This window comes from Amblyraja radiata, chromosome 13 (genome assembly GCF_010909765.2).
Source record: "Amblyraja radiata isolate CabotCenter1 chromosome 13, sAmbRad1.1.pri, whole genome shotgun sequence".
Taxonomy (NCBI): Eukaryota; Metazoa; Chordata; class Chondrichthyes; order Rajiformes; family Rajidae; genus Amblyraja; species Amblyraja radiata.
In genome coordinates, this window is record NC_045968.1 from 39,810,832 (window position 1) to 39,823,047 (window position 12,216).

The 12,216-nt window shown below is 40.7% G+C and overlaps 1 protein-coding gene across 2 annotated transcripts in view; it reads right to left on the bottom strand.

Annotated features, from left to right (window-relative positions):
• The window catches only part of rnf13 (ring finger protein 13), a 204,797-nt gene that overhangs the window by 67,228 nt on the left and 125,353 nt on the right, over positions 1–12,216 (bottom strand). For both annotated transcript variants that reach the window (XM_033031856.1, XM_033031857.1), the window contains exon 6: positions 8,733–8,820. In XM_033031856.1, coding sequence (XP_032887747.1) covers positions 8,733–8,820 — 88 coding nt within the window. The remainder of the gene's footprint in view (positions 1–8,732; positions 8,821–12,216) is intronic.

A 12,216-nucleotide genomic window follows, 5' to 3' on the forward strand; every position in this document is an offset into this window, starting at 1 on the left:
TGAACTTGTTGCAGTACCAAGTCTGATGTCACGCTGACTACACTGGAGTTAGACTGTGATGTAATTGTGACAGCCCCACAAGCATAATTGTGATCAACCTTAGGACTTTTAAGGGTTTTCTTGTGTCATTTGTTTTAAAAAGCACTAATGGCATCTCAGTAAATTCTACATTTAAGAAAAAATTAATTATTGCTTCAAAAAACCTTTGGATTTAAATTAAAGTTTTCCTTTCTTTTATGTATTAATTTGTCTCAATGTAGGCATCACTGGAAAGCCCAGGATTTATTCACCATTCTGAATTGGCCTCGAAAATGCACTGGTGAGCTATTGTCTTTAAATTATCTTGTCTTTCTGGTAGCATAAAACAACAAAAGGCTCTTTTATTTTTTTAATTGTTGCAGAATCTGCTTATTTTTGTTTGCAATTACAAACACCCTCTATCTGTAGCTATTTTGGAAAGGAAAGAAAACCTAATTAAATTTCATTTAAAACTACTGGAATGGTGTCAAATTCAGAAAATGCCACATTTCCTTTTTTAAATACAAATGTTATTTTGAAGAAACGTCCCTGACAAATCTGTGGCCAGCTTGATGCAAAGACAGGGCAATAACCTCATTGAAAAACAATTAGTATAGGACACGGACTACTGATGCCTATTACCATAATATGCTTGAAATAGCATAGATTACTTCTGAGAAACAGAGCATGCAGTAGTTTGTCAAGCAAAAAATATATAGTTTTATGCCGCCATGGGTTTCAGGCCCAGTTGACATAACATCATGCTCCTTCAACAAGAGTAGAAGGAAAAAAATGCCAGCATTTTCTTGCCATAATAATTCATGATTTGCCTTTCTCCTTTACCCTAACTCCATGTGGCCGGCACTAATGAAGCAATGGCCTCATGCAATAATTAAAATAATACATTATTATTAGTTTGCCATCTATGTGAGTAACAATCTTACATTTCATTTTATTATATCTTACCAACTTATCCATCTCCTTAAATGTATAATGTTTAATTGCAAATGTTTTATCATCAAGGATTTAAAAAGGGAAAAAGTTCACAGGTGTGGAAAGGTTGGTAACAGAGGGCACTGATTTAAGGTGACAGGAAAAATATTATAAATTAGGTGTGACCAGCACTGCAAACAATATTCCTAATGTGGTCCAACCAATGTTTTTATAACAGCAATATGTCTTCCCAACTTTAATACTCAATTCCCCAACCACTGAAGGCAAGCATTTTGTACACTTTCTTTACCGATGTGTGCACTTGTGTTGACACTTTCATGGAGCTATGGACTTGCACCCCAGAGTCTTTTAGAATCTTTCAGCCCAGACTAGTGGCCCTAAGGGGCCTGCCATTTATTGTACATTACCTATTGCATTTGACCTTCCAAAATACACCATCTCACACTCATCCAGATGAAGGGTCTCAACGTAAAATATTCACTGAATTTCCCTTCACAGATGCTGGCTGACCTGCTCATTTATAGCTATCAGCAGCTACTTTATTGCTCGTTTTGCTGTTTCTCCATCCAACTTTCAAACTGATCTATATCATCCTGACAACCTTCCTCGCAATCCACAATCCAATTTTAGTGTAAACTGCAAGCCACCTTCATACGTTCTTCATCATCAAATCACCTTCATTTTCATCCAAATTATTACAAACAGTTGTTACAGCACAGATTTGTGCAGAACATTTGTGTTAATGCACAGATACTTTTTGCCCAGAGTAGGGGAATCGAGAACCAGAGGACATCAGTTTAAGGTGAGGAGGGAAAGATTTAACAGGAACCTGAGGGGTAACTTTTTTTTTTACACACAGAGGGTGGTGGGTATATGGAACAAGCTGCCGGAAGAGTTGGTTGCGGCTGGCACTATCATATAATTTAAGAGACATTTAGACAGGTACATGGATAAGATAGGGGCAGGTGGGACGTGTGGATGGGGCATGTTGGTTGGCGTGGGCAAGTTGGGCCGAAAGGTCTGTTTCCACGCTGTATTGCTGGTCACAGATCTCCAGTCAGGAAAAAAAACCCTCTACCACAATCCTCCGTCTTCTATGACCAAGTAAATTTCCGATCCAATTTACCCAATCCGCCGTTGATCCCATGCGACTCAATCTTGTAGAGCTGCCTGCCATGAGGAATCTAATGAAGTGCTTTATTAAAAATCGCGTAGACAATATTCACTGCCCTGTGGTCAATCTTCAACCATCTTTCAATTATTTTTGAACAGTTCTGTTCAGGATGCTTCACATAATCATATTCCCTAAAATTGTTCAGTAGACACAAAAAGCTGGCGTAACTCAGTGGGACAGGCAGCATCTCTGGAGAGAAGGAATTGGTGATGTTTCAAGTTGAGACCCTTCTTCAGACCATTCCTTCTCTCCAGAGATGCTGCCTGTCCGCTGAGTTACTCCAGCTTTTTGTGTCCATCTTCGATTTAAACCAGCATCTGCAGTTCATTCTTACACAATCTAAAATTGTTCTTTTAACTTGAAAAAAAAAAGTTAAAAGTAGATATACATAAAGTAGTGGTAGGCCAAATTTCCACTCAATTCTGCAACACCACTTAATAAGATTATAATGGTTAATGAATGCCTTGTTTACATTCCCATCTCATACCCTATCCTTGATTTCCATTGTGTCCAAGTCTGTTGATCTCTGACTTGAACCTACCCAATGATTAAACAATGAATGAATGAATGAATGAATGAATGAATGAATGAATGAATGAATGAATAAGTTTATTGACCTTGGAATTTGACTTGGTGCTCCGCTCGCAAGTAACAACACGACATACAGTAACAATTAAGAATGACACATAAAACATTAAACATGAATAATAAAACATTACAGTTTAAACATGTGAATGAAATAAAATATCAGAGCAAAATGAGGCAACAGACTTTTGGTTATTGAGTAGAGCTACAATTCGTGGGGAAAAAGCTGTTTTTATGTCTGGCTGTAGCGGCTTTGACAGTCCAGAATCGCCTGCCAGAAGGAAGTGCTTCAAAGAGTTTGTGGCCAGGGTGAAGGGGGTCAGAGATGATCTTGCCCGCTCGCTTCCTGGCCCTTTCAGTGTACAGTTCGTCAATGGGGGGAAAGTTGCATCCAACAACCTTCTCAGCTGATCGGACGATTCGCTGCAGCCTCCGCATGTCGTGCTTGGTGGCTGAGCCAAACCAGACCATGATGGAGAAGGTGAGGACAGACTCTACGATGGCCGTATAGAATTGGACCATCATTGCCTCTGGCAGATTGTGCTTCCTCAGCTGCCGCAGGAAGTACATCCTCTTTTGGGCCTTTTTGACTGTGGAGTCAATGGTGGCCCCCCCATTGCAGGTCCTTGGAGATGTTGGTTCCAAGGAACTTAAAAGACTCCACAGATGTGACTGTGGTGTTGTTGATGGTGAGTGGGGGGAGCTCTCCTAAAGTCTACTATCAATTCCACTGTCTTAAGAAAATTGAGCTCCAGGTTGTTACAAAGGCACCAGGACGCCAGCTATGTCACTTCCTGTCTGTACGCAGATTCCTCCCCATCCTGGATCAGTCCAATCGGGGTTGTGTTGTCTGCAAACTTGAGATACACTCAATATACTCTGGCTACAGAATTCCAAAAAAATCTCAACTCACGGCATAAAAAAAGTCCTAGTCGCCTTTATCCCTTTACACTGAGACCGTGCCTCCCTTAATTGTGAAAATATTTGATATCCCAAAGGAAATGGTCTTCCTTTAGATTCATGTTTAGGATTTTAAAGTCGTTAGCCAGTTTCAGCCTTTGCATCAGGGGAGTTCCTCAATTACATTATTTAGGAAATGCTTTACAAAAGCTTTCAGAAAAGTTAAAATTCCATGTATTAATTATTTTTTATGCAAAAAAAATGGGAATGTGCAAATTGGCCTTTTGGCAATCCGAAGCTTGAACCTTATACAAATGAATTTAAATATACACAACATTCTGTAGGTTACTGTGCTCCTCTGTAAAATTTCAAGTTTGAGGTGTATTTCAACTCTAACCAGTTTCCCGCTGGAGTGGAACTAATCTACACTGCTGATGGGGAAATTGTTCAGCTTTGGTCGACGCCACTCCGGAACGGTCACACCGACCTCAGTACATTGAGATGGAGCAGTCAGCGTTGCTTTTACACATGTTCGGAGACTAAGCTGATCCATTGTCATTCCAATAACTGGTGTAAATGGAACAATTGGCTTATAGAGTAATCCTCAAAAACATGGACCTATGCCTATATGTCAGGAAATATTTCTCAGTGAAGACATTGCAGATGAAATTCACCATCTTCAGGGTAGAAACATTGGTTTTGTCATTTGAGGAAAAGGGGATTTGAAGATGAAGGCCTCACACAGAGTACATAAAGGGCATGTCCCACTTACGCGATTTTTTCGGCGACTGCCCACACCCGTCATAGTTGCAACAGGTCGCCGATAAATTTCAGAATGGTGAAAATCCAGCAGCGACCAGAAAAAGGTACGACTCTTTGGGCGACTACTCACGACCATATAGCCAAAGAAATATTGGAAATTAAATCCTCAAGTAGACTGGATACTACTGGCACTGAGCCTCACCACTATATTCTCGAGCCAGGTTACCCAACAGGCTCTAACTGTAGTCGGGTCAGGGTCAGATTGGCCATTGCAAGCTTTGAGCCACATTTTAATATCGGAGCCAAGCTTATCCCCAATTCAATGCAAACTGCATTTCCTCACATGATCTCCATTTTATTTTGATGATAAATAAAAATAATTTTCTGCAAATTAAAAATCTTCAAAACAGAATGGTGGAAATACTCAGGGTAGGCATCAGAGTTAAACCCAGTTAACGTTTCATGTCAATACACTTTTAAAGTGGCGTGGGGCAGGAGAGGAACAAAAGATAAGGTGAAGGTTAAAAAAAAGTTGGGGGGGAGGGGGGTTGCAAAATTGTGTCAGGGTGCAAAGTTTTACTCATTTTGCTGTTTGTTTTGGTAGGAAATCCTTCGTCTCCAACCAAAAATAATTCTACAATTGTGTGACTGTTGTACAGAAAGAAGCACAGCATTTTACAGCAGAGTTTGCCTTACGAGGTTACGGTTCCCTAAAAAGCTATTCACTTAGTTCATTCCTTTGGCCTTTACAAGTGTGCCATATATATTAGTCATTTAAAACTATTTACAATTGTGTTAAAATTAACTTTTCTGCCGTCATCAACATTTTTCATCTCCTAACTGTAAAAAAAATCTGTGCAGCTCTTAGGTTTGTGCCCTCTAGTGACTGAATGAGCAAGTTTTTTCTTTATTTATCTTCGTCAGAATATTAATTCACTCTGTTTTATGTGCTCAGTTTCTTTATTTTTTTCTCTTTTTCTCCATTGACTATAATCTTGGATCCAAATCCACATTACTGAATCTTTTCCATACAAAAAACAATAAATCCCAAGTCCCTGGACCTCTGCTATCAGACCTGCTGAACGAGTGTCACTGTTACGGTTTGGTGATCTATTGTGATCAACCTCATCTATTGCATCTGCTGCTCTAGGTGTCAACTGCTCTACCTCAGTGAGACCAAGCGCAGGATTGGCGATCGCTTCGCCCAACACCTCCACACAGTTCGTATTAACCAACCTTGCTTTCTCCCTCCTTCCCCATCCTAGCTCTCCCACAGCCCACTGTCTCCGTCTCTTCCTTTCTTCTTCCCCCCCCCCCCCCACCAGTCTGAAGAAGGGTCTCGACCCGAAACGTCGCCTATTCCTTCGCTCCACAGTTGGTGCCTCACCCGCTGAGTTTCTCCAGCATTTTTGCCTACCTTTGATTTTTCCAGCATCTGCAGTTCTTTCTTAAACGGTTTGGTGAAATGACCAGTCTAGCAAATGGCAAAAGCCTCAGGCCTCAGATACCTCATCATACCTCCCTTGGATCATGACCCCACTGTTGACCAGCAAGCATCTGTCTCCCTCACCAAGTACCTCATTCCCTCAAAGATTAGCTTTCCTTCACAGCTTCCACCCTTCCAGCACCACAACCCAGCACAGTCCATGTTCTGTCCAAGGTCCACGAGCACACTCATTATTTCAACCTGATTTTGCCCCAACTGAACTTATTTTTCCATACCTCGATTTCATTCTATCAACCTAGTCCAGTTCCTGCTTGGCTTCATTCTTAACACACTCCTCTACTTTAACAGTTGGCATTTTCCTCGTCTCTCCCTATCTTAGATATACCCTGTTCTACCTTATCCCACCTTCTCTTCTATTTTCTTTCCCAGTTCTGAGGAACAGTCTCAGTTCTGATTCAACTGTTTCTTTCCACAGATGCTGCCTGACCCACTGATGAGTTCACACTGTGACCACATGGGTATTTTCAGAGTGCTCTGGTTTCCTCCCACATCCCAAAGATGTGCTGGTTTGTAGGTTAACAGGCCCTTGTAAAATTGCCTCTAATGCGCAGGGAGTGGATGCGAAAGATGGACACCGTAAAACTAGTGCAGGCAGGTGATCAAAGTCCAATGTGAACTCTGTGGGCCAAAGGGCCTGCTCAATGCTTTATCTCTAAACTGTTTCTAGTATTTCTATACTTGTATCTCTTCTCCTTGTTCGTTACAGCAACGTCATTCTTAACAAGGTTATTAAACTGGATATATTCTAACTGCAGACATGAGGAACTGTAGATACTGGAATCTTGCAAGGAACAGAGAGTTCTGGAGTAACTCAGCGGGTCAGGCAGCAAATTTTGATAGGCATTGTTTTGGGTTGTGACACTTCTTCAGACTGAAGTGTCCCGACTCTATATAAATGATTTGACAATAGACAATAGACGATAGGTGCAGGAGTAGGCTATTCGGCCCTTCGAGCCAGCACCACGTGGCCCCTGGTTCTGCTCCCCCAACATCGGGAACATGTTTCCTGCCTCTAGCGTGTCCAATCCCTTAATATCTTATATGTTTCAATAAGATAACCTCTCATCCTTCTAAATTCCAGAGTGTACAAGCCCAGCCGCTCCATTCTATCAACATGTGACAGTCCCACCATCCCGGGAATTAACCTTGTAAACCTACGCAACACTCCCTCAATAGCAAGAATGAGAATGGATGAGAATGTTAATGGCATGATTAGCAAGTTTTCAGATGACACAAACGTGGGTGGTTTTGCAGAAATTGAAGATGGTTTGTAGCAGGATTTTGATCAGTTGGGCAGGTTGGCTGAGGAAAGGTTGATGGAATTTAATACAAAGAAATGTGAGGTGTTGGATTTTGGGAGCACAAACATGGGCAGAACCTACACAGTGAACGGTAGGGCTCTGGGGAGTGTTGTAGAGCAAATGCATCTAGGGAGTACAGGTATATAGTTTGTTGAATGTGGCATCACAGGCAAAAATGCTTTTGGCACATTGGCCTTCATCAGTCAGAGCATTGAGTATAGAAGTTGGGAGTTGTATAAGACGTTGGTTAGGCCGCATTTAGAGTATTGTGTTCAATTTTGGGCACGTTACAGGAAAGATGTTGTCAAGCTGAAAAGGGTGCAGAACTATTGGGAGATGTTAAGCTGACTAGATCTCTATTCCTTGGAGCACAGGAGGATGAGGGGTGATCTTACGGAGGTGTACACATCATGAGAGGAATAGATCAGGTAGGCGCCCAGAGACTTGCCCAGAGTGGAGGAAATTGATAAGCAGAGGATATAGGTTTAAGGTGAGGGGGAAAAGATTTAATAGGAATCTGAGGGGTAACTTTTTCACACAAAGGGTGGTAGGTGTATGGAGCAAGCTGCCAGAGGAGGTAGTTGAGGCAGGTACTATTGCAATGTTTAAGAAACATTTAGACAAGTACATGGATAGGACAGGGTTAGAGGGGTATGGGCCAAACACAGGCAGGTGGGACTAGTGTAGATGGGACATGTGGGCCGGTGTGGGCAAGATATTGAAACATCGTCCATCCATGTCCTCCAGAAATGCTGCCTGACCCACTGAGTTACTCCAGCACTTCATATTCTAACTGCAGGTTAAATGATAACTTGTTCAGAATAATATTTTGTACTGTATATATATTTTAGCTTAGCTTAGTTTAAATATACAGCATGGAAACAGGGCCTTCGGCCCACCGAGTCCGTGCTGACCAGCGAGCCCCATACATTAGTTCTATCCTACACACTGGGGATAATTTACAGAAGCAATTAACATACAAACCTGCACGTCTTTGGAATGTGGGAGGAAACCAAACCACCGGAGAAAACCCACACAGTCACAGGGAGAACATACCAACTCCACCTAGACAGCACCCGTAGTCAGGATCGAACCTGGGTCTCTGGCACTATGAGGCAGCAATTCTACCTCTGCGCCACTGTACCGCACTTTTATAATCGCTTTAATAATCTGTGACCAATATCCATTATGCTGACTGACAGCAAGGGACGATGTATTAAAGCAAAACTTCAAGATTCAAGTTTAAGTAGTCAGTGGCCATCACCAATCTAAGGCAGATTAGGAAAAACGTTTAAAGCATAATTATTTGACCCATAAATTATGGACAACAAGATTGAACCACATATGGCAGAAATTTTGGTTGCAATTAGATAGATAGGCTCACTGAATATGTCTTTTTTCTAAAATGGTACAAAATTAGATATACTAACTTTGATTATTGTTGTTCATAGTTTTAAAGCCTTAATTACGTGATTTAAAATCCATTATGTAAGGACTAAGCCAAGTTTAAAAAATCTCAGCAAACACTTACCCTCTGTAATAGCTGAATTCTTCCAGGTACTTAGCTGATACTGCCCCAATAAACACTGATGGAATGGTGATTTGTTTAAAAATATCAACTGCAAAACAAAAAAAATGTATAAAATTCAGCGCTGCAAAGAAATGCACTAGTGTATAAATAAGTTCAAATCACGAAAGTTCACACTGTAAAGTTATCTGCTCAGACCTTTCCCAATAGGTTTTCCAATTTGGGAGCGCAATTCTGTTTCATCACAGTGACAGTTTTCAGTCCAGTATAATATCTTAGCCAATGAGACAAATTGATTCTTGCTCCCAAATTTAGTGCAGTCATCTTTTTGGACTGAAGAATATATTAATGGGAAAATGTTCATATTCCATATTCACATTTCTACCTTCCAAACAGTTTATCCAACTTCCCCTCTGTACTCTGTCTGAGCCTAGTTCTCACAGTATCTTTTGAGGATCCTAATGCACGTCTTTTTGTATATTTCCTTTACCCAGTGTGCTTTTGACCACAAAGACGGTAATGTTTATACATGACTAACATCTACATTTATACATGACGAATAATATACTGCAGTTTAAGCCTTCTTCTCCCATCAGCCTGTGTTAGAGATGTCAAATGTGTTTTCATCTTAGGTTAAACTCTTTGGATTAATTAATTCACAACATCAAGTGCATCAAACAGACCTTATTCCTGGTAGACACAGAATGCTGGAGTAACTCAGTGGGCGAGGCAACATCTCTGGAGCGACAGAATGGGCGAGTCCTTTTTCAGTCTGAAGAAGGGTCTCGACCCGAAACGTCGCCCATTCTGTCTCTCCAAAGATGCTGCCTCACCCGCTGAGTCACTCCAGTATTTTGTTTCTACCATCGAGTTAAACCAACATCTCCAGTTCTTTCTTTCACTGTGTGTGTGTGTGTGTGTGTGTGTGTGTGTGTGTGTGTGTGTGTGTGTGTGTGTGTGTGTGTGTGTGTGTGTGTGTGTGTGTGTGTGTGTGTGTGTGTGTGTGTGTGTGTGTGTGTGTGTGTGTGTGTGTGTGTGTGTGTGTGTGTGTGTGTGTGTGTGTGTTTGTGTGTGTGCGTGTGCCTATGCGCGCGCATGTGTCTTCAGAGCCAGCACAGAATTTTGAATAAAAATTGGAACAAATTACTCTGTAGGAAAACTAATATCATATCTGCCCAAGAAGTGGGCTTAAATGGCTAGAAAGTTGAATAATTTTGCTAGATAATGCAGAAAGGATGCACATCCCCGTGAAATAAAGTTCTCGGATCAATTTATGCAGCTGCAAACATGGGTAAGAGGAAGATTGATTACTTTTGCATCTGGGTACTGGAGTATGCCAGGACATACTGTTTAATTGGTAGTAACATTTAATTTTTATTGAGAAGGAATTTGAGCCAGAGGAAGTTGTTCATCATTCAGGGAGCAATTCTCTGAGCTCAAGTGCCCTCACTGGTAATGATGATTCAAATTTGAATGAAGTTTTGATAAAACCTTAAATTGGGCCAATTTTGCATTTCTGAAATCAGATGAAATACAATGAACAATCTCCCAGTACAAAAAAAAATGCAGACCTAAAAAAGGAAGTGAAACTAATATAATTTTGTGATTATATATCATTTAGAAATAAAAAGGTCCATTTGGTAAAGGACAGCGTTGGTAAAAATGGAAAAGGTGTTCTGCAGGAATGCTGTCTCAAGTGATTGCTATTGGGAAGACATACAAATGTATTCACAAATAGCTTGGATAGTTTGAAGCTAATTTCTAATGCAAGTGAGTCCAAGTAACAAGTGGGACTGAATTATGACGGCAACGTTTAAATTGTTCAGACAGGCAAGGAATTGAGGAATATTAAGGAATTAAGGAATATAGACCATGTGCGGCAGATGGAATGAATTTAAATTGGTAACAGGTACTATGGGCTGAAGAGCTTGTTCTTGTGCTGTACTGTTCTATATTCTCTGGAATCAGGGGAAGCACAACCGACATGCTCACCAACTCTTATATCCCATGACCCAACTTATGAAAGCAAGCAAGCCATCTGCCTTCTTTACTACCCTATCAATCAGTGTTGCCATCTTCAGAGAACTGTAGACTTGGTCCCCAAGATTATCTTGTTCCTCAACATTCCTTAGTACATTACAATTAATCATGTATATCTTACCCCTATTTGACTTCCTAAAATGTATTGACTCACACTTGTCAGGATTAAATTCCATCAGCCAATGTTCTTCACAACTATCTATCCGATCTATATCTTGCCATACCCTCGAATAACCTTCCTGCCTCTTCACAACACCAGCAACTTTTATGTTTTCAGCTAGGTTGCTAATCATATCTCCTACATTCTGATCTGAATAGTTAACACATATCACAAGCACTAAAGGGCCAAGACCAATTTCTGCAGTAGGCCACACATCACAATCTTCCAATAGGAAAAACATCATTACCATCTACCTTCCATCACCAAGTCAATTTTGGATCTAACTAGCCAGCTCACTTTCGATTTCAGGAACCTTATCAATCTTGACCAGCCCACCATGTGAAGCCTTATCAAACTAAAGTCCATGTAGACATATAGCTACTGTCCTGCCTTCAATCTCCTTTGTAACTTCCTCAAAACACTTAATCAAATTAGTGAAGGTAGACAACAAAGCTGTAGAAACTCGGCGGGTGAGGCAGCATCTAAGGTGCAAGGAATAGGTGCTGTTTCGGGTCGAGACCCTTCTTCAGACTGATGTTCTATAGTGAGGTAGGATTAGTGAGGTAGTATTTTCCTGCACAAAACCATGGTTGAAGGGTTCTTTATTATCACGTGTACCAAGGTACAATGAAATTCTTTTATGGAATGGTGACCATTCCTAATCCGTCGCTGTTCTCCCAAATGAACATGGATCCTGACCCTCAGCGTTTTCTCCAATTATTTCCTTACCACTGATGCCAGAATCAGTAACCTGTCATTACCCAGCTTATTTCCACTGTCCTTCTTTAAAAAATGGAACATTAGCTGTACATTGAATCAATCAACTGGTCAGATAAATTAAAAAACTTCCAGACCACAAGTGAGTATAATCCTCATTTATAAAATTAAATATTTATTGCTGTAGATATTTTTTAAAAGTCCATAAATGCAGTTAGCAATTTTTTGCATGTGGTTGCAAACGTCATGGACAAGTAATCAATTTTAAGCCGAATTTAGTTACAGTATAAGGGGATTGAGGAATCAATCCTAAATCCTATTATTTATTGGGGGGTTTTCTTTATTATGTGCACGGTATATATTTGTAGAGCTGATAAATTGTAACTAGTAAAGGATCAGGTGAACTAGATTGTGTACATAATCCAATTGAATGAAGCTACATTACCATTCTGCACGAAACATAAGATCCTGGAGGAACTCACCGAGTCAGGCAGCATTTGGGGAGGGAATGGACAGGCAATGTTTCGGGTTGGGACCATCCTTCAGACTGCAGATAGGTCTGAAGAAGAG